Raw genomic sequence first — 22,328 nt, forward strand, 5'->3', positions numbered from 1 at the left:
CTCCATTTACAGCTGACCAGCCCCTCAAACTGAGTGGAGCTGAAATACCTGCAGATATGTACATGGGTAGACATGTATGGGATTGTGGGTATAGATGAGTAGATAGACGGGGGGATGGATAAGTGGTTGGATGGACAGATGGATGAATAAGTGGACAGTTGCATGGACTGATGATGGATAGGTTGGCAAATAAATGGATGGATGGATAGATAGGTGGTTGGATGAATAAATGGATAGATTGGTGGGTGGATAAATAGAGGATGGATAGTAGAGATATAAATGGACAGATGAATAATAGGTCTATGGACAAATGGATGGGTGGATGAATTAGGTAGATAGGTGGATGGATGGGTTTATGGACAGGTCGGGAGTAAATGGACCAATGGTTAGGGGAATGGATGGATGGGTAGATGAGCTCATGAATGGGAAGGGTAAAGAGTGGGAGAAGAAATGATGAGTGGAGCTATGTATGGACAGCAAAGGGCAGAGGATGTCACCCTGCGTGTATTCCAGGTGGGAAGAAATGGGTGGAGGATGGATACATACAGATAGATTGGCAAATAGGCAGATGGGGTGAACTTACACATGGATGAATGAGTGGGTGGGTAGATTAACAACTAAGTGGACAGATGGGTGGGTGGAGGGATGGATAGAGTAATTGGTTGTGTAGGTGGGAGAATGGATGGATGGGTAGGTGGAGGAATGGATGTAGAAATGGACAAATCAGGAGTGTGCCAAGTGGGCAAATGGAAGATTACGTGGGTGGGTAATCGGATGAAAGGCTAGGCCTGGCCCTGTTACAGTGCCCCTGTCATCACACTCCTTTAATTAAGATTAAGCATCCCTGGTGTGTGCTGTGTCCAGTGCTATCACCTTTCACATCATGTAATGCTCCAAATGATGCTATCAACTTGGGATAAGTCTCTCCATCTGACAAATGAGGAAACAATGCAAGTCACTTGCTCAAGGATGCAGCAAGTCAGTGGCAAAGGTGGGGTCTGAACCCACCCATAGCCAGCCAGAGGCATTCCATAATCAGTGCTCCTGCCATCCAGAAGCAGAGCCCTCTAGCGGAGGAGGTGTGATTTGAGGCCACTGGATGTGGACAGATAAGAGAGACTGCCCCCTCAGAGTGGGGCCTGCCTGAGAGACGACTTGGTAGAGGGGTGGGACCTGGATTGTCCCCTTCTACATTCCCTTTATCCTCATTTCATATCTAAAAACAGGAAGTCGTGTGCTCCAGTCCCACAGCCGAAGTCTTAGAGCTGGGGCTCTAACCCATGCTGCGTCCCTCAAGGGGGCAGCTTCGGAAGCTTGGCCATCTAGAGAAACACTCCCCAGCAATTACCCCCAACTCCTGGCTCTCCTGCCCTTACACAGTCTGGGGGGCAGGGAGGGGACAGCGCTGCATCATTCCCTGTGGCACTCCGCTCTGGGGCCATTAACAGACGCCTCCCCATCGATCGGATCTGCTAAGTGCTGCTGATTCAGGCGAGTGGGGGTGGGGGCCCCTGGGGGCAGAGGGGGTAGGAGCTGGGCAGGAAGAGAGGGGAGTCCAGGAAGGAGGTGGAGAGAACTGGCAAAGTTCCCTGCCACCCCCATTTTCCAGATGACGCGACTGAGGCCCAACCAGCTTTGTAGGAGGCGGAGTCTCCCCAGGGTCCCTCTCTGGCTGTCCTAGGGGAGGGGGCTCGGGGAGCCACGAGGCCCCTCCCTGCCTCCCTCCATCTCCCGGCAAGCTCGGAGAGGCGGGGAGAGAGAGCCAGAGGAGGAGGAGAACTCAGGCAGCTCTGCAGAGGGGGCCAGGAGCTCGGGTGTTTGGTACCCCCAGCCCCACCGCTGTTGCTGCTGCTGCAACGGGGACACAGGTGAGGACGGCCCGAGAGGGAGGGGGAGGGGGACCACCACTAGCGCTGTCCTCATCCTTCCCTGGTCCAGCCCCCACGCCCTAGCCCATCCTGGGATACTCCCCAGGGGTCCCACTGGACCTTGCCCTTCCCAGGCCTCCTTCCGGGGACCCTGCGCCCTCTCCCTGCCTATGCCACCTTCTCTCCTACGCCTGGCTGTGGTTGCTTCTCTTCCTCCTGCTGCCGCTGCTGCTACTGCCACTGCCCAGCACACACCGCCAGCCCCTCGGGGTGTGGTTTCCCCAGACCTGCCCCCAACGGTGGGACCCAGCCTTCTCCCGGCCTCCCCTGCCAGCTTCCTGCAAAGCCCAGGAGCCCCCCTCCCTGGAGACACACCCAACTCCCTTTCAACACCCCACCCTCCTCTTAACCCCATTTTGGGGGTAACCCCCTTCCTCTTATTTAGTCTTCATAGATCCCCTGGGTGCTCTGGGACTGTGCCCAACTTCCTAACATTTGAGTCCCAGCCCCTTGGAATTCCCCAGGCCCCTTTTTCCTCCCCGTAGAACTCCTGAGACTGTTGACCAGGCTTTCTTGGCCCCTCTAGATACCCACCTCCCCCAGATAACTCTCAGCCTCTCAAAAAATAACCCAGCCCCCTATCCACCCCTTTGGATAACCTCTTCCCCTCTCCAGCCCTACTAGGCAGCCCTCGCCTCTCCTTTCTTCCCCAGAACTCCTCTAGAGTAGAGACATCCCCCCAGGCTATTCTTGGCAACTCTAGGCAGTCCCAAGACACCTTTCAGCCTCTTTACAACCTCCTGGATCCACAGCCACCCCTCCAGATGCACCAGCTGCCTTTCCAGATCCATGAGGGGGGTCTAACCCTCTTATGCTTCCCCTAGAAGCTTGAGGGTGTGGACAACCCTCCTCACCTGTCTCAGCCCCTCTAGAACCCCCACTTCCAGACGCTCTCAGTCTCTTTCAAGCACCTCTGGTCCCATTTCTACCCCTCTGGATGCCCCAGTCTCCTCTCCACCTCCACAAAGGAGTTCCAGGCTCTTCTGCCTTCCCTGAGACTCTTGAGAGTGTCGAGAACTCCCCCACGTGTTTCTTGGCCCCTCTAGACGCCCCCAGACACCTCTCAGGCACAGGCTAACTCCTTTAGAATCATCTCAGTCTCTCTAAACCCTCCCTCAGCTCCTTCTTGGCCCCATCCCCACACCTCTTTTCTGTTCTCTATGTCCCCAAGTCCCTTCTTAGTCCCTCAGGACATTGCCCAGGCCCCTCCTAGGCTCTGTAAATGTCCCCCAAACTCCTTCCCATCTCTCTAGTTCTTCCTCCTGGTTCCTCTTGGCCTCTCTAGACACCCCCAGTTTCCTTGTTCAGGTGGCTCAAGGTGTCTCCAAGCCCCCACCATCCTGGAGACAGCCACATTCTCCTACACGCCACCCTCACTAAGTCTCCCTGGGCTTGGGGAGCGGCACGATGGCGGCAGGCCTGGCCACGTGGCTGCCTTTTGCCCGGGCGGCAGCGGTGGGCTGGCTGCCCCTGGCCCAGCAGCCCCTGCCCCCGGCACCGGGGGTGAAGACATCTCGAGGAGATGAGGTTCTGGTGGTGAACGTGAGCGGACGGCGCTTTGAGACCTGGAAGAATACGCTGGACCGCTACCCAGATACCTTGTTGGGCAGCTCAGAGAAGGAATTCTTCTACGATGCTGACTCAGGCGAGTACTTCTTCGATCGCGACCCTGACATGTTCCGCCATGTGCTGAACTTCTACCGAACGGGGCGGCTGCACTGCCCACGGCAGGAGTGCATCCAGGCCTTCGACGAAGAGCTGGCCTTCTACGGCCTGGTCCCCGAGCTAGTTGGTGACTGCTGCCTTGAAGAGTATCGGGACCGAAAGAAGGAGAATGCCGAGCGCCTGGCAGAGGATGAGGAGGCCGAGCAGGCCGGGGACGGCCCAGCCCTGCCTGCAGGCAGCTCCCTGCGGCAGCGGCTCTGGCGGGCCTTCGAGAATCCACATACGAGCACTGCAGCCCTCGTTTTCTACTACGTGACCGGCTTCTTCATCGCCGTGTCGGTCATCGCCAATGTGGTGGAGACCATCCCATGCCGCGGTGCTGCACGCAGGTCCTCGAGGGAGCAGCCCTGTGGCGAACGCTTCCCACAGGCCTTTTTCTGCATGGACACAGCCTGTGTACTCATATTCACAGGTGAATACCTCCTGCGGCTGTTTGCTGCCCCCAGCCGTTGCCGCTTCCTGCGGAGTGTCATGAGCCTCATTGACGTGGTGGCCATCCTGCCCTACTACATTGGGCTTTTGGTGCCCAAGAACGATGATGTCTCAGGCGCCTTTGTCACCCTGCGTGTGTTCCGGGTGTTTCGCATCTTCAAGTTCTCCAGGCACTCACAGGGCTTGAGGATTCTGGGCTACACACTCAAGAGCTGTGCCTCTGAGCTGGGCTTTCTCCTCTTTTCTCTAACCATGGCCATCATCATCTTTGCCACTGTCATGTTTTATGCTGAGAAGGGCACAAACAAGACCAACTTTACAAGCATCCCTGCGGCCTTCTGGTATACCATTGTCACCATGACCACGCTTGGGTGAGTGCAGACTCCGTGTTGGGGGCTGCCCGATTACACTCACCCTTTCTGTAAAATTAGGAAGTTTAAAGGAATGATCTCTTTCTTTCTTTCTTTTTTAGGTGGAGTCTTACTCTGTTGCCCAGGCTGGAGTGCAGTGGTAAGATCTCAGCTCACTGCAACCTCTGCTTCCTGGGTTCAAGTGATTCTCCCGCTTCAGACTCCCAAGTAGCTGGGATTACAGGGGCATGCCACCATGCCCAGTTAATTTTTGTATTTTTAGTAGAGATGGGATTTCACCATGTTGGCCAGGCTGGTCTCAAACTCCTGACCTCAGGTGATCCGCCCACCTTGGCCTCCCAAAGTGCTGGGATTACAGGCGTGAGCCACCGTGCCTGGCCTCTCTCTCTTTTTGAGCTTCAGTTTGCTAATCTGTACAAACTGAAGGAGCTGGACTTATTCTTCAGATCCCTCCCAGCTCTGACAATGCCTTGATTTTCTAGCTCAGGAGACTTGGGTTCAAGGATTGTCTTAGCTGCTCTCTTTCTGTTGATGTCGTTTTCTCATGGCCTCAGTTTTCCCCTCTGTAAAATGGGGAATGCTGATCCCTTCATCGTCTAGAGAGGATTCAATGACATCACAGTTGTGAAAGTTCTCTGAATGTTTCTGGTGCAGGATACATAGGTGTTGGCTTTCTAGCACCTCTTTTTCTGTTTTGGGGACCCATGTCTCCCAACCTTCTAGAATTGTCTGCTGTGTGGGGCACTACTTCTGTGCCTTTGTGATTCCTTGATGTTTCCCAGAACAAGATGTTTTCAGCTTTTTTTTTTTTTTGGTAGATCCCTGCAGAAGAAACAGAGTTCGGATAAAAGTATCAAATGGAATCACTGAACTCATGAGCTTTCTAAAGATACTGTCTAGGGCAGATGCTGTGATCCTTCTCTAAGTTTCCATCACTGGGATTGGGTATACAGTTGGTGCTCCGTATCTGTTGAAGGAATGACTGAATGAATTGGGTTTGCTCAGTTTCTTCATAGAGGTACAAAAAAAGTTGATTTGGGGTTTCTAAAGCGTAGAAACCCCAATTCTAGTTGGAGGTCCAGGATCAGACCAACAAACAAATACAGAGTGCTGACAGTAGGCTGGAACTGAGTATTTTGATGGCTTTTACTCTATTCAAGTCCTCACAACAACTCTGTGAGGGTGGATGTCTGCCCATGTCTCATAGTTGAGGACACGGTCTGAGATGACACATCAGAGAGCCAGCAATGGCCAAGTTGGAGAGACTTTTGAGCAGAGTCTTGAATGCTTAAAATGAGTCAAAATACAGAAATAAGGAACAGCCATCCTAGGGCACAGAGAAAAGGCTTAGAGGCTAAAGACTGCAGAGGCTGTGTTTCTGTGGAGGAGTTCTGATTGGTTCTGCGGTCAGAACAAAAGTATGCAGTGTGATCTTGGGCGAGTCAGTTACAGAACCTCCCTGATCTTCAGGGGAGCTCTCTGTGAACAAGTTAGTAAGGTTGGCTTGGCTCTATCTCTATGGGAGGTGGGTGGCATGGAGAAAGACAGGGGGGTTTCAAGGCTCCTCCCTGTTTTGTCGTATGTGGACAGTTTTCAAAGATTCCCCTACAGGGAAATGAAAAGGGGTCCTACTTAGACCAGGTAAGAGAGGCAGCCAAAACCAACAAAACACTCAGCCTGGGACTTGAAGCCCTTCGACTGGCCCATGGTGCTGGGACTCTCCTCCTAGGAGGAGGCTGTGTTCACTGTCTGTGACTTCCTCATGCTCCCCTCTGTTGGTTTTCATAGATTTCTAGCTGACTCAGGTGCTTGGTATGTAGCTTGGACAGGGGCAGCAGATGGTAGGGGTTGAGGGCCAGGTCCATTTCTCACTTGACTCCCCAACATTTTACAGAGCAAGAAACTGAGGGACTCAGAAGGTTTGAGTGCCTGGCCAGGGTCACAGAGCTAGTCCGGATTAGATGGGATGGAGTGGGGGACTGAAAGGTAGGTGGGCACTTTTCCTGACCTTGGCCTACCTCCCCTCACTCCAGCTATGGAGACATGGTGCCCAGCACCATTGCTGGCAAGATTTTCGGGTCCATCTGCTCACTCAGTGGCGTCTTGGTCATTGCCCTGCCTGTGCCAGTCATTGTGTCCAACTTTAGCCGCATCTACCACCAGAACCAGCGGGCTGACAAGCGCCGAGCACAGCAGGTAACTGCACTTTCCATCCGAGCACCTCCCACTCCCTACACCCCAAGCCAGTCTACTTTGGGGCTTACCCACCTGACCTTTTATCTCCTCTCTCTGCAGAAGGTGCGCTTGGCAAGGATCCGATTGGCAAAGAGTGGTACCACCAATGCCTTCCTGCAGTACAAGCAGAATGGGGGCCTTGAGGTGGGTTGGGGCCTGGATTGGGGTTGCAGTGAGCCATAACAGGGGGAGGAAGGTGCTGCCCTTATTGCTCTGCTCCATCCATTCCAGGACAGCGGCAGTGGCGAGGAACAGGCTCTTTGTGTCAGGAACCGTTCTGCCTTTGAACAGCAACATCACCACTTGCTGCACTGTCTAGAGAAGACAACGGTGAGGCCTAATGTGAGGTGGTATAGCAGAATAGAAAGGGGTCCCTCTGAGGCCATGCCAGCTCTCTCCCTTGGATGGGAGACTCACTACAAATTGTGGAAATCACACAGAGCTTCCTGGAAGAGGCTACAGGAGAGCCAAGCCTTGAAGGATGGGCAAGGGAAGGCAAGAGGGAGCAATTTACAGAAAGGAGAGAACAGCCTGAGCAAAGGTTTGAGGGTGGGATTAGCTCCCATGGGATGCCCCGTGACCCCGCCTCCCTTCTGCCCACAGTGTCATGAGTTCACAGACGAGGTCACCTTCAGCGAAGCCCTGGGAGCCGTCTCACCGGGTGGCCGCACCAGCCGCAGCACCTCTGTGTCTTCCCAGCCAATGGGACACGGAAGCCTGCTGTCTTCTTGTTGCCCTCGCAGGGCCAAGCGCCGTGCCATCCGCCTTGCCAACTCCACTGCCTCAGTCAGCCGTGGCAGCATGCAGGAGCTGGACATGCTGGCAGGGCTGCGCAGGAGCCCTGCCCCCCAGAGGTAAGCAGCCCTCCTACTTGCTAGCCACACCTAGGGAAGCTCAGAGCTTACACCAGAAGCTCTGAGATTCCATGACTCCAGGCCTAGCAAGTCAAGCTCGAACCCAAACCCCTCCATACTGGAAGCTTGGGCTTATCTTGTCTGGATCTCATTCTTCATCCATTCTTTTTTTTTTTTTTTTTTTTTTTTTTTGAGACAGAGTCTCACTGTCACCCAGGCTGAAGTGCAATGGCGGGATCTCAGCTCACTGCAACCTCCACCTCCCGGGTTCAAGTGATTCTCCTGCCGCAGCCTCATGAGTAGCTGGGGTTACAGGCACATGCCACCATGCCCAGCTAATTTTTGTATTTTTAGTAGAGATGAGGTTTTGCCATGTTACCCAGACTAGTCTCGAACTCCTCACCTCAAGTGATCCACCTGCCTCAGCCTCCCAGAGTGCTGAGATTACAGGCATGAGCCACCTCGCCTGGCCTCTTCATCCATTCTTTCACCAAATATTTATTGAGCAGCTATTGTGTGGCAGGCACAGTTGTAGGCAACTTGGATGTGGCAGTCAATGAACAGACAGAAGCCCCTGTATCCTATTCTAGTGGGATAAGACAGTTAACTTCTATTCTAGTGGGATAGGACAGTTAATAAACAAATACATAGATTATATAGCATATCAAACAGCTGTAAATGCCAAGGAGAAAAGTCAGTCAGGGATGGGGGCTAGAAAGCATAGAGCAGGCCAGGTGCGGTGGCTCATGCCTATAATCCCACCACTTTGGGAGGCCAAGGCGAGCAGATAACAGGAGTTCGAGACCAGCCTGGCTAACATAGTGAAACCCTGTTTCTATTAAAAATACAAAATACTAGCTGGGTGTGGTGGTACGCACCTGTAATCCCAGTTACTTGGGAGGCTGAGGCAGGAGAATCACCTGAACCCGGGAGGTGGAGGTTCCAGTGAGCTGAGATTGCACCATTGCACTCCAGCTTGGATAACAACAGCAAAACGCTGTCTCAAAAAAAAAAAAAAGAAAAGAAAAAAAAAAAAAAGAAAAAAAAGCATAGAGCAGGTGGTGATGCAGATTTTTGTTTTTTTTTTTTTTTTGAGACGGAGTCTCGCTCTGTCGCCCAGGCTGGAGTGCAGTGGCGCGATCTCAGTTCACTACAAGCTCTGCCTCCTAGGTGCATGCCATTCTCCTGCCTCAGCCTCCTGAGTAGCTGGGACTACAGGCGCCTGCCACCACGCCTGGCTAAGTTTTTGTATTTTTAGTAGGGACGGGGTTTCACAGTGTTAGCCAGGATGGTCTCAATCTCCTGACCTCATGATCTGCCCACCTCGGCCTCCCAAAGTGCTGGGATTACAGGCATGAGCCACCACGCCCGGCCTTTTTTTTTTTTTTTTGAGACTGAGTCTTGCTCTCTTGCCAGGCTGGAGTGCAGTGGCTCAATCTCGGCCCACTGCAACCTCTGCCTCCTGGGTTCAAGCGACTCTCCTGCCTCAGCCTCCCAAGAAGCTGGGCCTATAGGCATGCGGCACCACACCCAGCTAATTTTTGTATTTTTAGTAGAGACAGGGTTTCACCATGTTGGCTAGGATGGTATCGATTTCCTGACCTCATGATCCACCCACCTCGGCCTCCCAAAGTGCTGGGATTACAGGCATGAGCCATCGCGCCTGGCTGCGTTTTTTGGTTTTTCTTTTGAGATGAAGTTTTGCTCTTGTTGCCCAGGCTGGAGTGCAGTGGTGCAATCTCAGCTCACTGCAACCTCTGCCTCCCGGGTTCAGACGATTCTCCTGCCTCAGCCTCCCGAGTAGCTGGGATCACAGGTGCCCGCCACCATACCCAGCTAGTTTTTTATATTTATATATTTATTTATATATTTATATATTTATATATTTATTTTTGAGATGGAGTCCTGCTCTGTCGCCCAGACTGGAGTGCAGTGGTGCGATCTTGGCTTACTGCAACCTCCGCCTCCCGAGTTCAGGCAGTTCTCTGCCTTAGCCTCCCAAGTAGCTGGGACTACAAGTGCGTGCCACCACGCCCGGCTAATTTTTGTATTTTTAGTAAAGATGGGGTTTTGCCATGTTGGCCAGGATGGTCTCAATCTCTTGACCTTGTGATCTGGCCACCTCGACCTCCTAAAGTGCTGGGATTACGGGCATGAGCCACCGCACCCGGCCAATTTTTTATATTTTTACTAGAGATGAGGTTTCACCATGTTGGCCAGGCTGGCCTCAAACTCCTGACCTTCAGGTGGTCCACCTGCCTCGGCCTCCCAGAGTGCTGGGATTACAGGCATGAGCCACCACTCTCAGTTGGTGATGCAGTTTTAATAGTGTGGTCAGGGAAGGCTTTACTGAGGTGACAACTGAGCCAAGACCTGAAGGAGGCAAAGGAGTGGGCCATGCAGAGGAAGGAAGAGCTTTCTAAGCAGAGTGAACAGCCTGTGCAAAGGCCTTGAAGCAGATGTGGGTCCACATTAGAGACATAGCAAGGAAGCTATCATGGGTGGAGGAGAGTGAGCTAGGGGGAGAGTGGTAAGAGGCAAACTCAGAAAGGAGTGAGGGTCCCACCTTAGATCCTACTGTAGACACTTTGTAAGGACTTGGACACTGTTAGGAGTAACCATGAGAGAACATTTTCATGTGTATGCTCATTGTGTTCCAGACACTGCTCTGAGCACTTCGTAACATTTTCAATCTCATTTAATCTCCACAGCAACCCTATGGGAGATAGTGTTCATTCCACGCTACAGATGAGAGAAGAGAGAGGTTTGGAGTGGTTAAAATAGGACCAGGATTTGAACCCAGGACTGTCTGACTCTAGAGTCCTCACTCTTTACCACCATAATTGGGGATGCAGGAGAAGTACTTACGTACTTAGCACAGTGTCAGGGACCCAGTAGGTGCTCAATAAATGCCATGATTGCTATGGCAAGTATTAAGATAGCTTTTTTTTTTTTTTTTTTTTTTTTTTTTTGAGACGGAGTCTCGCTCTGTCGCCCAGGCTGGAGTGCAGTGGCGCAATCTCGGCTCACTGCAAGCTCCGCCTCCCGGGTTCACGCCATTCTCCTACCTCAGCCTCCCCAGTAGCTGGGACTACAGGCGCCCGCCACTGCACCCGGCTAATTTTTTTTTCTATTTTTTAGTAGAGACGGGGTTTCACCATGGTCTCGATCTCCTGACCTTGTGATCCGCCCGCCTCGGCCTCCCAAAGTGCTGGGATTACAGGCGTGAGCCACCGCGCCCGGCCTTTTTTTTTTTTTTTTTTTTTTGAGACTGAGTCTCACTCTGTCGCCCAGGCTGGAGTGCAGTGGCGCGATTTCGGCTCACTGCAAGCTCCGCATCCTGGGTTCATGCCATTCTCCTGCCTCAGCCTCCTGAGTAGCTGGGACTACAGGTGTCTGCCACCACGCCCAGCTAATTTTTTGTAGTTTTAGTAGAGATGGAGTTTCACCATGTTAGCCAGGATGGTCTCAATCTCCTGATCTCGTGATCCGCCTGCCTTGGCCTCCCAAAGTGCTGGGATTACAGGCATGAGCCACCGAGCCTGGCTGATAACTTTTATTTATTTATTTATTTATTTATTTATTTATTTATTTTGAGATGGAGTCTCATTCCGTCACCCAGGTTGAAGTGCAGTGGTGCAATCTCAGCTCACTGCAACCTCCACCTCCTGGGTTCAAGCAGTTCTCCTGCCTCAGCCTCCCAAGTAGCTGGGATTACAGGCATGCGCCACCCATGCCCGGCTGATTTTTTGTATTTAGTAGAGACCAGGTTTCACCACGTTGGTCAGGCTGGTCTTGAACTCCTGACCTCAGGTGATCCACCCGCCTCAGCTTCCCAAAGTGCAGGGATTACAGGCATGAGCCACCGCACCCGGCCTAAGATAACTTTTTAAGAGCCTTCCATCTTTTCCACAGCCGCTCCAGCCTCAATGCCAAGCCCCATGACAGCCTTGACCTGAACTGCGACAGCCGGGACTTCGTGGCTGCCATTATCAGTATCCCTACCCCTCCTGCCAACACCCCAGATGAGAGCCAACCTTCCTCCCCTGGTGGCGGCAGCAGGGCCGGCAGCACCCTCAGGAACTCCAGCCTGGGTACCCCTTGCCTCTTCCCTGAGACCGTCAAGATATCTTCCCTGTGAGGGGTAGACCTGCCCATTCAGAAGGTCCTCTTCATTTTTGGGAAATCCTTTCCAAAGCCATATTTTTGGGAGGCAGAGAGAGGCAGGCTTGGACACCCCTTCTGCCCCCCTACTGAGAACTATGCAATGGAGTTTCATGAAATGGTCCACATAGTGGGGAAGTAGCCAGGAAATGGGAAACTTCCCCCCACCCCAGACATTTTTCCTGGTGGGAGCTGAAGCACTGGGCTTCCACAGGCACCTGGCCTCCTTGCCCCAGCACACTGGGGACTGGCCCCACTCTCCCAGCTGGACTCCTGCATGCTCCTCCCCTTGGGCTCTCAGTTGAAGGTAAAGCTTTGATCCGATATCTGAGGTCTGGCCTAAGAAGGAGAGTTGAGATTTCCACCTCCCTCTGGCTGGGATATGGAGCTTTGGAGGTTCAGAGAAGAGAACCCTCACCTCTGATCTGGCATCTGATCTGGCCTCTACACGAGGTCCTCACCCTCCATCTGGCCCAACAATTCCCAGATTCTGAAGCTTGGAATGCAAACACAGGCTTCATGGGCTGTGGCCTCTGCAGTGACCTGCCATCCCCAGGCCTTGCCTGAGGGGTCAGGCTGCCTCTCCCAACACACACTCAGATAGCACAAATTCTACCATCCCCTTCCCTGGCTGCTGGAAATGGGACCCCGCAACCCTGTCCTCTGCCGGGCCCCCAGCAAACTCTAGCAATAGCAGCTGCTGCCGTGTCATTATGCAAAGCCTCTGACCAGTTTGCTGCAGCATTTACATCTGCCCTAATCAGAGGGGCCACCTCTAACTCCTCCTCCTCCTCTCTTCTCCTCTGGTTTGCCTCCTTCCTGGGTTGGGCTGGAGTCTGGACTGGCCGAGATAAGAGCCTGGCAACCAGCAAGAGCTGGGCTGTATTTGGAGATCATGGGCTGATTCCATGTTCTTGGGCAAGAGTCCAGAAGCATCAGGGGCTCAGGCCTGGGATGTTTCTGAACTTTGGGAGTTATAGGAGACAGGAGGAACTTCTCCTCCTCCTCCCCTACAATTTCTTTTCCCATATTCCTTTCTTCTCCCTCTTGGGTCACCTTCCAGAACTCTGCTCTCAGGCTGAAATCTGGCATCATCTCAGGTTCTCTGTCCCCAGCACTGTCCCCATGGAGCTGGCGGCTGACAAAGATGTAGTTTCCATCAGTCAATAAAACCTGAGAGGAGAGATGAGGACTGAGTATCTCCTGGCTCTGTGGATTTGGGGGCTGGTTTGGGCTTGGGGGTTGAAAACACTCTGATTTCAATCCCTTTTGGCTAGGAGAAGGGCTGGCATGGGTCAAGGTATGGGAGATGGATGGTTGGTGATGTATTCTGGAAGATGGGGATCCAGGAGAAATGAAAGAACGTGGTTTGAGGAGTCCATCTACAGCCAGTGAGGCAGGCCAGGGGGTCCTGAGACATTCCTCCTTGGATATCATCTGCGCCAGCTTCCTGATTCACAGATGGGGAAACTGAGACCCAGAGAAACACATAGAGGAGACTTAAACCCAGGCTTCCTGATAGCAAACAACTCTGAATTTAACCCTAATAAAAGCATCACTTGGTTTGGTGAATTTCTTTTCCTTATGGATGCCCCCTGCATTCTCTCTTCTGGGCTACTGGCTACACTAGGCTAGTGTGTGGCTGAGTTCTGTAGAGCACTGAGCAGACAGACCATGGATTCAGGTTGATCTGGGTTCCAGTCCCTGGGTGAGAGAATCATTTACCTTCTCTTGCCTCAGGTTGCTAATCTGTGAAATAGGGATAATTCATTTAGTCACCAAATATTTATTAACTTCCATTATGTGCCAGCCCTAGGGATACAAAGGTGGGCAAAGTAGACATTGTCTCTGATGTATAGTTGAGCATGGAAGGCAGACAAGTAATTACAACATGGTGTGGCAGAACTAAGATCCATGGGTTATAGAAGCATGCAGATGGCAGGAGAACTTAACCTGGCCAACACACAAGGAATGAGTTGGAGTTAGCCAGGCAGCAAATCAAAGGATGCAATGTTCTGGGCAGAGGGAACAGCATGTGCAATGACCTGGAGGTTAGAGAGTGAGCTCAGGCCTTTGGGGAACTGAAAGTATTTCAGTCCAGCTGGGGAGGAGAGTGTGGGGCTGAGGAGAGGAAGGATGGAGAGGTAGGCCAGATAACAAAAAGCTTTGACGCTATGACGCGAATTTTGAACTTCATCCTAAAGATAGTGGGGACTTTTAAAGGCTTTTAAACAGAAAAGTCATGATGACGTTTGTGTTTCAGAATGATCATTCTGGCTATGGAGAGTAGATACAGAGAAACAGTCCTGGAAGGAAGAAAAGTAGGGAGGAGGCTTTTATAATAGTTTAGGTGGTAGGGGACAGTGGCTTGGACTAGAGTAGTGGCAGTAGAATTGGAGACTCTAGAGATTTGGGAGGTAGAATTGGCAGGACTTGGGATTGACAGGCATGTGGGAGTTGAGGAAGAGGGAGCAGTCAAGGTTGACTCCCAGGTTCTGGCTTGGACAACGGCTGGATGGGAGTGCTATTCCCTGGTAAAGGGAACATCAAAGCTGTTAGCACTCAGTGCTAGGTACATAGTAAGTACTTGGTGAAGGGTAGCCATGATTACTATCTTGAGTTCAGTTTTAGATGTGTAGTGAGTGAAATATATGGGGCTAGAGTGAGATGATCATGAGAAGATTCAATGTAATATGCATTTGGCACAGAGCCATGAACACAACAGGCCTGGTAAACGTGAAAGTCCCCTCCTCCCATTAAATCTCATGAGCAGGAAACACTACTTAGAACCCATTTATTACTTACACCTTTCAGGGAAGAACTTCAACTAGTGTCAGTATCTGAAGGGAGGCAAGGCTATACTCAAAACAGCTTTCCCATGGTCTCTTTCAGTCAACCTGTTGTATGGCTTGTCTCCTAAGACTGGAAGTGAACTCCAAATACCTTCTTGGTTCATCAGCTCATCTGAACCCCATAACCATTCCCTGAGGTAGTCTGGGCAGGCATTATCATTCCCGTTTTACACATGGGTAATCTCAAAAGCAACACAATGACTTGCTCAAGATCATACAGTTGGTAATGGTCCATCTGTGCCTGGAACTGAGAGGTCTTTCTGGCTCCAAAGCCTAGGATCCTTCCACTGCACCACCATGCAGACTACTTTATTGAACACTTCCTATGTGCTGGGCACAACACCAGGCCCTTCAGAAGCATTAATCTCTGATCCTCAGATTGGAATTATCATTGCCAATTTATAGAATAGAAATTGAGGATGGGTGCTCACTTCGCACCACATATACTAAACTTAGAACGATACAGAGAAGATTAGCATGGCACTATGCGAAAGGATGACACGCAAATACGTGAAGCGTTCTATAAAAAAGTAAACAACAACAATAACAAAAATTGACGGGGTGGGAGTTAAATGACTGACAAAGATCAATCAGACAGGAAGGGCAGAGCTAGAATTAGCGTGTAGCTCTCCAGCTACTCAATAGCAGGGATTCTGCCAACCCCATTTCGAGACGCTGACTGGTGACAGAGCTGATTCATAAACCTCGATCGACCCAAGCAAACTCAGTTTTAGAAAAAGGCTGGGCTTGGCCAGGCGCGGTGACTCACGCCTGTAATCCCAGCACTCTGCGAAGCCGAGGCGGGAGGATCGCTTGAGCCCAGGAGCTGGAGATCAGCCTGGGCAACATAGCGAGACTTTGTCCCTACAAAAAAGTGAAAAAAAAATTAGCCGGGCGTAGTGGTGCGCGCTTGCGGTTCCAGCTATTCGGGAGACTGAGGCGGGAGGATCACTTGAACCTGGGAGTTGGAGTTTGCAGTGAGCTATGATCGCGCCACCGCATTCCAGCCTGGGCGACAGAGTGAGACCCCCGTCTCGATTAGAAGGGGGGGGGGAAGGCTGGGCCGCGCCTGCGCACTAGCCATAGGGCCGGGGAGGTCAACGCGAGGGCGAGAGTGCTGTGGTGCCAGAGAAGGCGTGTCTGTTTCCCAAACCACCACTGTCCCCACGGTGCTTGTCTGTCCCAAGGTTGGTCGGTATGACGCGAGTGACGGCGTCTTTTAGCCAATCACCGCAGAACTCAGGCTGTTGCCGGGGTGAAGCGGTGCCCGCCTCCCCCGGAAGGATATTTGTAGGTGGGTGGGACCGGAAGTGACGCTACAGGGGACTGCTATGCTCTGGGAGTGTTGATGTTTCCAGTCATTCCGGCTGACAGCGTTCAAGTTGGAAGCCTGGAGGGGAGGTGTTTTTCCTGTCGTACGTGGGACAGGCCACGCTGTCCGTCCGCAGTACCGACGACTGCGAGTCAGAGCTTCGGGGAGAAAAGTGAAGAGCAAGACAGGACCGACGGGGAGAAAGGCTAGGAACCAGGGTGTCGACTTTGACTGAAATTTGAGACGGAGGGCACCGGAGGGCGAGCACTCGCCTGTGATTGGCCCGTGGGCGTCGTCGAGGACCCACGCAGCTGCTCAATTGGTTGGTGTTCGCAATTGTTGTGGCTGCGGCGGCGATTTTGCCCACGTACTTCCGAGCAAGGGGCGGGGCTGTGCCCTGGCGCGCGTGCGCAGCGCCCCGGGGCCCCACCCGGTAGTGCAAGAACCTGCGAGGGGGCGGAGCGAAGAGGTGCTTGTTTTGGTTCTGTTTCCTTTGAAGCAGAAGGCCGGAACAAGCGTAGCAATAAATTTGCTGGACTTGGAGAGAAGGTTCCGACAAACTCGCCGCACTGCCTTCATCTTGGACTTTACATCCGGGTTCTCCTCCCGGCGTAACCCGCGCGCCGCCGCCGCCGCCGAGGGTTCTCGAACCGGTGCCGCGATCCCTTTATCCGGGTTTCGCCGTTCCCGTCGTGCTTAGCGCACTACACTAGCCCCCCTCATCCGGGTTCTCTCCCGGCGTGCCTCGCGCCGGGTTTGTTGGGGGGTACTCGGCGGTGCAGCCATGACTATACTCCCCAAAAAGAAGCCGCCGCCTCCCGACGCCGACCCCGCCAACGAGCCGCCGCCGCCCGGGCCGCTGCCCCCGGCGCCGCGGCGCGGCGGGGGTGTGGGCGTGGGCGGCGGCGGCGCGGGCGTGGGCGGCGGCGATCGCGACCGTGACTCCGGCGTCGTGGGGGCCCGTCCGCGAGCTTCGCCACCGCCTCAAGGCCCGCTACCAGGACCGCCGGGCGCACTTCATCGCTGGGCGCTGGCCGTACCGCCTGGTGCAGTGGCGGGTCCCCGGCCACAACAGGCTTCTCCACCTCCTTGCGGGGGCCCAGGTGGTCCCGGCGGCGGTCCCGGCGACGCGCTGGGCGCAGCGGCGGCGGGTGTGGGTGCCGCGGGCGTGGTGGTGGGTGTGGGTGGTGCCGTAGGCGTGGGCGGCTGCTGCTCCGGGCCTGGGCACAGCAAGCGGCGACGTCAAGCTCCCGGGGTTGGCGCGGTTGGCGGGGGCAGTCCCGAGCGTGAGGAGGTCGGCGCAGGCTACAACAGTGAGGACGAGTATGAGGCGGCTGCAGCACGCATCGAGGCTATGGACCCTGCCACTGTCGAGCAGGTAAGAGCTGCGGGATGAGGGGTGGGCGGCTACAGCAGATGGGACCCCCAGACTGTGAAGAGACTCAAGGAAGGCTGTTTGAGATCGCCCCAAAGGATTTAGGCGTTTTCACTGGGCCTGACAGTTTTCTCTGGTGGTAGGGGTGTGAGACGCCTTCTTTCCTCTCCTCCAGAGATTTGGGGCTAGAGGCCTACGATAAGGTGGCAGACTTAAAGATGGGATCCGAGGCCTCTTTTAGGGTCTATAGTCGTCATTTCAGTACTTGGGACCTCATCTTGTAGGACCAATAGGTGGAAATTCTCCAAGAGACACAGGTAGGATCGCGCCCCTCTTGAGCAGGAGTCTCAGGTCTTCCAAAAGACCTAGGTCTGTGTTCAGTGGCTTAAGAGCTCTTTTCCTTTGGGATAGAAGTTTGAGATTCCTCCTCCAGGAAAGTCAAATAAGGTGGAGACCTCAGAGATCGGGTCTGAACATCCCCAAGGAGTCTAAGCCCTTTCAAGAGTCTGAGACACTCTGCATGTAGGACAGTCTTCTCTTGGCTTCGCTAGGTAGCACGGCACAGGACCACTGAATAGCCAGACCTGAGACCTCAAGGGTCCTAAGTCTGTCTTCAGGGGCCTGAGAGTCCTTATTGTAGAATCAAGGTCCTGACACACACACATACACACACATGCCCCCTTTAAGGACAGGGATCTTCTAAGCTTTTTCCAGGGATATAAGATTTTTTGCAGGGAGATGTGATTCCCTTGCCCTTGGGGACAGGGACCGAAACCAACACCCAAGGACCAGCAGCTTTACTTGAGTACAACTCATCCGCTTTCTGAGTGACAAAGGTCTGCATTTCCTATCAGTGGCTGAGACCTACCTCTTCGGAGACAAGGCCCTGAATCTCTTCAGGATCTTAAGCTTCTTGTAAGAAGTGATGGGCCCTCAGCGCCCCCACCAGGGGCCTGAACCTTTCTTTAGGAAAATGAAGACTCACAGCGTTGGATCCTAGGGCCTAAGATCCACCTGCTTATGGACTGAGGTTTTTAGAGACCAAGTCTGAGGCCTCTTCGGGGGCGTGGTGTTCTGCTGCAAAGGTCTCAGACAAGGTGAAGCCTTAGGAGATTCTTCTTCTCAAGACTGGTGTCTGAGTGGTTTTGGGGGTCCGAGACTCCCTACCCCACAAACATATGTGACCTTTTTACCCCAATTGTAAGGGACTGAAACATACCTTGGGGATACAGTATCCCATTTTCCCTTTTGTAACGGGTTTGAGGCCCTCCCCTCTTTGGGCCTAAGCTTCTTGTCAGGGACATATGACCCTTGCCTTGGGAACTTGAGCCTGAGACTACTCCTCAGGGGACATGGGCAACATGGGATCCCAGAGATGATGTCTGGGGCCTCCCTACAGATCTCTGCCTACATTTAAGGGCCTGAGACCCACTCTGCCAAGGACACTTGAGCTTTCCTTCAGGGACGGGAGACTCATACGTACCCTGGTGACTTGTGTGTCTAGAGGTAAGGTCTGAGCTTCCTCCTCAAGGAACTTAAGGTGTACCCCTGAGAAACAGGAGGAGGACTCCTCCCCCGACACTTGAGCCCTGAGACCCTTCCCTTGGGGCATGGATAAGGGATCCCTGTGGAACAGGGTCCTGAGTCTACCTCCAAGGGTTTGAATCCTACCTCAGGTGTGCGAAGGCCTGTTCCCCACCTTAGGACCTGATTTCTGAACCTGTCCTTAGGGTACTGTCACCTCACCTCAGACAACATACATACACCCTAGTCATAGGGGTCATTTAGGGATGTAAGATTTCCTGCCTCGGGGACTTGGGCCTCAGATTCCCAATTCCTTTTGGGGACATGAATAGAATAGGATTCTGAGGAAAAGAGTCTGGGCCCGAGCTTCCTCTGGGACAAGATATCGTTTGCCTTAGGGACTGGGGCCTGGCTCCCACTTGGGCATGAGGCTCTCCCCCTACCACACCAGGCATTCCTTTCTGTACTAGGAGAGGAACGTGAGGTCATCCTCTCCCATTGGACAGAAGGACCTGGATGCTCTTCGGGGTCATATGAACCCCTTATCCTGAGCTCCCTCGTGGCCAGGGCCAAGAAGATCCTCCTACTTTCTATGAGAAGATTGTGAGGTCCTGGGGACTTGAAGTCTGGAGCCTCCCTTCTGAAACCAGGAGCGATTCAGAGTTTCTCCCTGACCTAGCTATGCTTGCTTCTCACTTCTAGATCATATAATAAGTTTTGAACTGCTTTTGACAAGCTTTTTTCTTCCCAGGGACAGGAAAGGGGTTTGGGACATCGCCACTCTGGGGAAATTCTCCTCCCACATTCCTTTTCCCCTTGGCTCAGGTAAATCTTTCTGTACTTCACAGGGGTCCCAAGCCTTGTCTTGAGCTCCCTGTTCTTGTTCCCTTCCTCCCATCATTAATTCTGGCACGATAAGCCATCTGTACTCAAGGGTCAGGACCAGTTATTTCTTCTCTCTGTGGTTGGGTAGTTTCTTTCCTTCTCTAGAAACAGGGAGCCATACATCCCTGGTTCCATCGACAGAGAGAAAGAACATCCTGTGCTGCCATGGTAACTCAAAAACACCTCCTTATGCCCCTTGCAGTCCCTCTCTTATACTTGTCCCCATAAGAACATGGGAGTAAGCCGGGCATAGTGGCCCATACCTGTAGTCCCAGCTACTCGGGAGGCTGAGGTGGGAGGATCACTTGAGCCCTGCAGTTCAAGACCTGTTTGGCAACATAGTGAGACCTCATCTTTTTTTTGTTTTTTTGAGACGGAGTCTCGCTTTGTCGCCTAGGCTGGAGTGCAGTGGCGCAGTCTCTGCTCACTGCAAGCTCCGCCGCCTCCCGGGTTCACGCCATTCTCCTGCCTCAGCCTCCCTAGAAGCTGGGACTACAGTCGCCCGCCACCACACCCAGCTAATTTTTTTGTATTTTTAGTAGAGATGGGGTTTCACCGTGTTCACCAGGATGGTCTCGATCTCCTGACTTCGTGATCCGCCCGCCTCGGCCTCCCAAAGTGCTGGGATTACAGGTGTGAGCCACCGCGCCCGGCCGACCTCATCTTTATTAATTAAAAAACAGATTATGAAAATCAAGTTCTGTGGGTTCATGAAACCTGCCCTTCCCAATGACAGGAGAGGCTTTCTGTCCCCACACTTTTTGGGACAAATAAGGTGATCCTCTTTTCCCTGCCTCACCTGGTCCAACTTGAGAACTTTTGGGGATGAGAAGAGGGAAGATTCCTCCTGCCACCCCAGTCTTGGTCCTAAACTATCACTAGGGGTGTTTGTAGCCTGGAGGTCAGTTGGATCCCTTGGGAAGAGAGGCGTCGTTAAGAACGAGTCTGGATGGCGATTCTGGGGTTCTGACTACTTGGGCTTCCTCTTTGTCCTGATTCTCTTGTATCCCTACTTCCTTTAGGAGTCTTTGGCACCGTGGGGTCCAGGTGCTGGGTGGGTGGTGATGTCAGGGGTTCCCAGGCATGGCTGTCTTGCTGAGAGTCTGCTCTATGAAAAGGTTGGCCTGTAAGCATCCTGAGTTTGGAGACCCCACAGAACTCTTTGAGAAGGGGCATGTGAACTGAGGTGGTGGAAAAAGCTGGGCGTGGCACCATAGTTGATGCCTGGGTTCCAACTCTGGGTCTTTCAGGGCTTTGCTGGATGAACCAGGGTAGGTTCTACCTATGCGCTCTGGGCTTCTGTTTCCTCACTGGCCAGGCAAGATGCTGGTGAGGTGTTGTTTGGGATTTTAGGGAACTCAGTCCAAAGCTCTCTGGACCTGGAGGTGGCAAAGAATGGTAGATGTCTTTTGAGGAGGAACTGGGTTTCTCCCCCTCTCTTCCTGGCTCCTCTGTTCCCTCTCAGCCATCTAAGCTTGGTGGGCAGGACAAGCAGCCTGTTTTGTGTGAGGCTCACGGCGGATGAACAGCTTTTTTTTGTGGGCAGCCCTGTTGTAATGAACAAGCTCAGTGGGATTTCCTGTCAGGAGGCCTGTTGGATAGTGGTGTGGAGGTAGAGTTGTGTGTGGAGTTGGGGCTTTGGAGTAAGGCAAGCTTTGAGCCATCATCCCTCAATTCTCTCATCACCTTCCAGACTTCAGCACCTCCTCCTTACCTGCTTTATAGCTGTAGGTAAACTACTTCCCCACTCAGCTGCCCTTTTTGCAAAAGTTTGTCCGTGCCCAGGTGTATCTGATCTTGCTCACCTTGGACCTTGACTGGTTCTTCCACTTGCCCAGAATGGGCAGTTTGCCCCAGGTTCATCTTCGTTCTTCCTAGGAGCCTTTGTCCACTCCTAGTAACCTATCTTTGGTAGCAAAGGCCCTTCATTTGGCATCTAGGAACCTGCTGATTTCTTGGGTTCTTCTTACCCCAACTGGAATTGGGTAGCTAGCTGGTGGGAAAGCAGGAAGGGGTCTTTTCCCAGGCAATGTGGATTTGAGTCCTGTTTCTGCAGTAAGCTTTTGTGTGGTCTTCAGCCAGTTCCCTTTTCTGGTTCTTGGTTTCTCCCTCCATGAAATGGGTAGTGGTGAGGAGGGAGGTTGGACTCATTGCTGTGAAGCAAGTTATAGTCTCTTCCCTGTTGCCACTCCCCTCACCCTTCATGAAAGTTTTAAGTGGGACCCCTTGGCCTTTGGGGGTTGTGGTAGGACATTTCAAGCAGTGTTCAGCATCCTTCTTGGCTGGTGCTGAGCCCTTGGGTGTGTTTCTTTTAACAACTTTAATGAGATGTAATTCACGTACCACGCTATTCACCTATTTGAAGTGTACAGTTCAGTGGCTTTTAGTATATTCACAGATCGGTGCGTCCATCACATCACTACAGTCAATTTTAGAACATTTTCATCACCTTAAAGAGAAATCCAGCACTCTTTAGCCATGATCCCCCAATTTCCTCATCCCCTTCCAGCCTCTGGCAACTACTAATCTACTTTCTGGCTTAATTTGTCTATTTTGGATGTTTCATGTAAATGGAATAATAGAATATGCAGTTACTTGTTATGTGGCTTTTTTCACTTAGCATAGTATGTTAAAGGCTTATCCATGTTGTAGCATGTATCAGTACTTCATT

The 22,328-nt window shown here is 52.6% G+C and overlaps 2 protein-coding genes and 1 non-coding gene across 6 annotated transcripts in view; all 3 read left to right on the top strand.

The window, feature by feature from the left end:
• The first annotated feature begins 1,529 nt into the window (after positions 1-1,529).
• Positions 1,530-12,898, top strand: KCND1 (potassium voltage-gated channel subfamily D member 1). Its single transcript, XM_007991646.3, has 6 exons — positions 1,530-4,456; positions 6,490-6,652; positions 6,752-6,835; positions 6,923-7,021; positions 7,295-7,545; positions 11,461-12,898. The coding sequence occupies exons 1-6, from the start codon at positions 3,336-3,338 to the stop codon at positions 11,684-11,686; spliced, it is 1,944 nt and encodes a 647-aa protein (XP_007989837.1). The 5' UTR covers positions 1,530-3,335; the 3' UTR covers positions 11,687-12,898.
• Positions 12,899-14,984: 2,086 nt separating this feature from the next.
• LOC119622046 (U6 spliceosomal RNA) lies at positions 14,985-15,091 on the top strand. Its single transcript, XR_005238642.1, has one exon. It is a non-coding gene; the product is annotated as a U6 spliceosomal RNA (small nuclear RNA).
• Positions 15,092-15,860: 769 nt separating this feature from the next.
• Positions 15,861-22,328, top strand: part of OTUD5 (OTU deubiquitinase 5) — a 36,559-nt gene continuing 30,091 nt past the window's right edge. For 3 of the 4 annotated variants that reach the window (XM_007991643.3, XM_007991644.3, XM_007991645.3), the window contains exon 1: positions 15,862-17,251. In XM_007991643.3, the coding sequence (XP_007989834.1) occupies positions 16,658-17,251 (594 nt within the window). In that variant the 5' untranslated portion in view covers positions 15,862-16,657. Of the gene's footprint in view, positions 17,252-22,328 lie in introns of all 4 variants that reach the window. The other variant, XM_073013734.1, reaches the window with a different exon arrangement.

The sequence above is a fragment of the Chlorocebus sabaeus genome, chromosome X, assembly GCF_047675955.1.
Source record: "Chlorocebus sabaeus isolate Y175 chromosome X, mChlSab1.0.hap1, whole genome shotgun sequence".
Classification (NCBI taxonomy): domain Eukaryota; kingdom Metazoa; phylum Chordata; class Mammalia; order Primates; family Cercopithecidae; genus Chlorocebus; species Chlorocebus sabaeus.

Coding starts and splice junctions, on each gene's coding strand:
- KCND1 (XM_007991646.3), top strand. CDS start 3,336: ATGGCGGCAGGCCTGGCCACGTGGCTGCCTTTTGCCCGGGCGGCAGCG. Junction 4,457..6,489: donor GTCACCATGACCACGCTTGG/GTGAGTGCAGAC, acceptor CCCTCACTCCAG/CTATGGAGACATGGTGCCCA. Junction 7,022..7,294: donor ACTGTCTAGAGAAGACAACG/GTGAGGCCTAAT, acceptor TTCTGCCCACAG/TGTCATGAGTTCACAGACGA.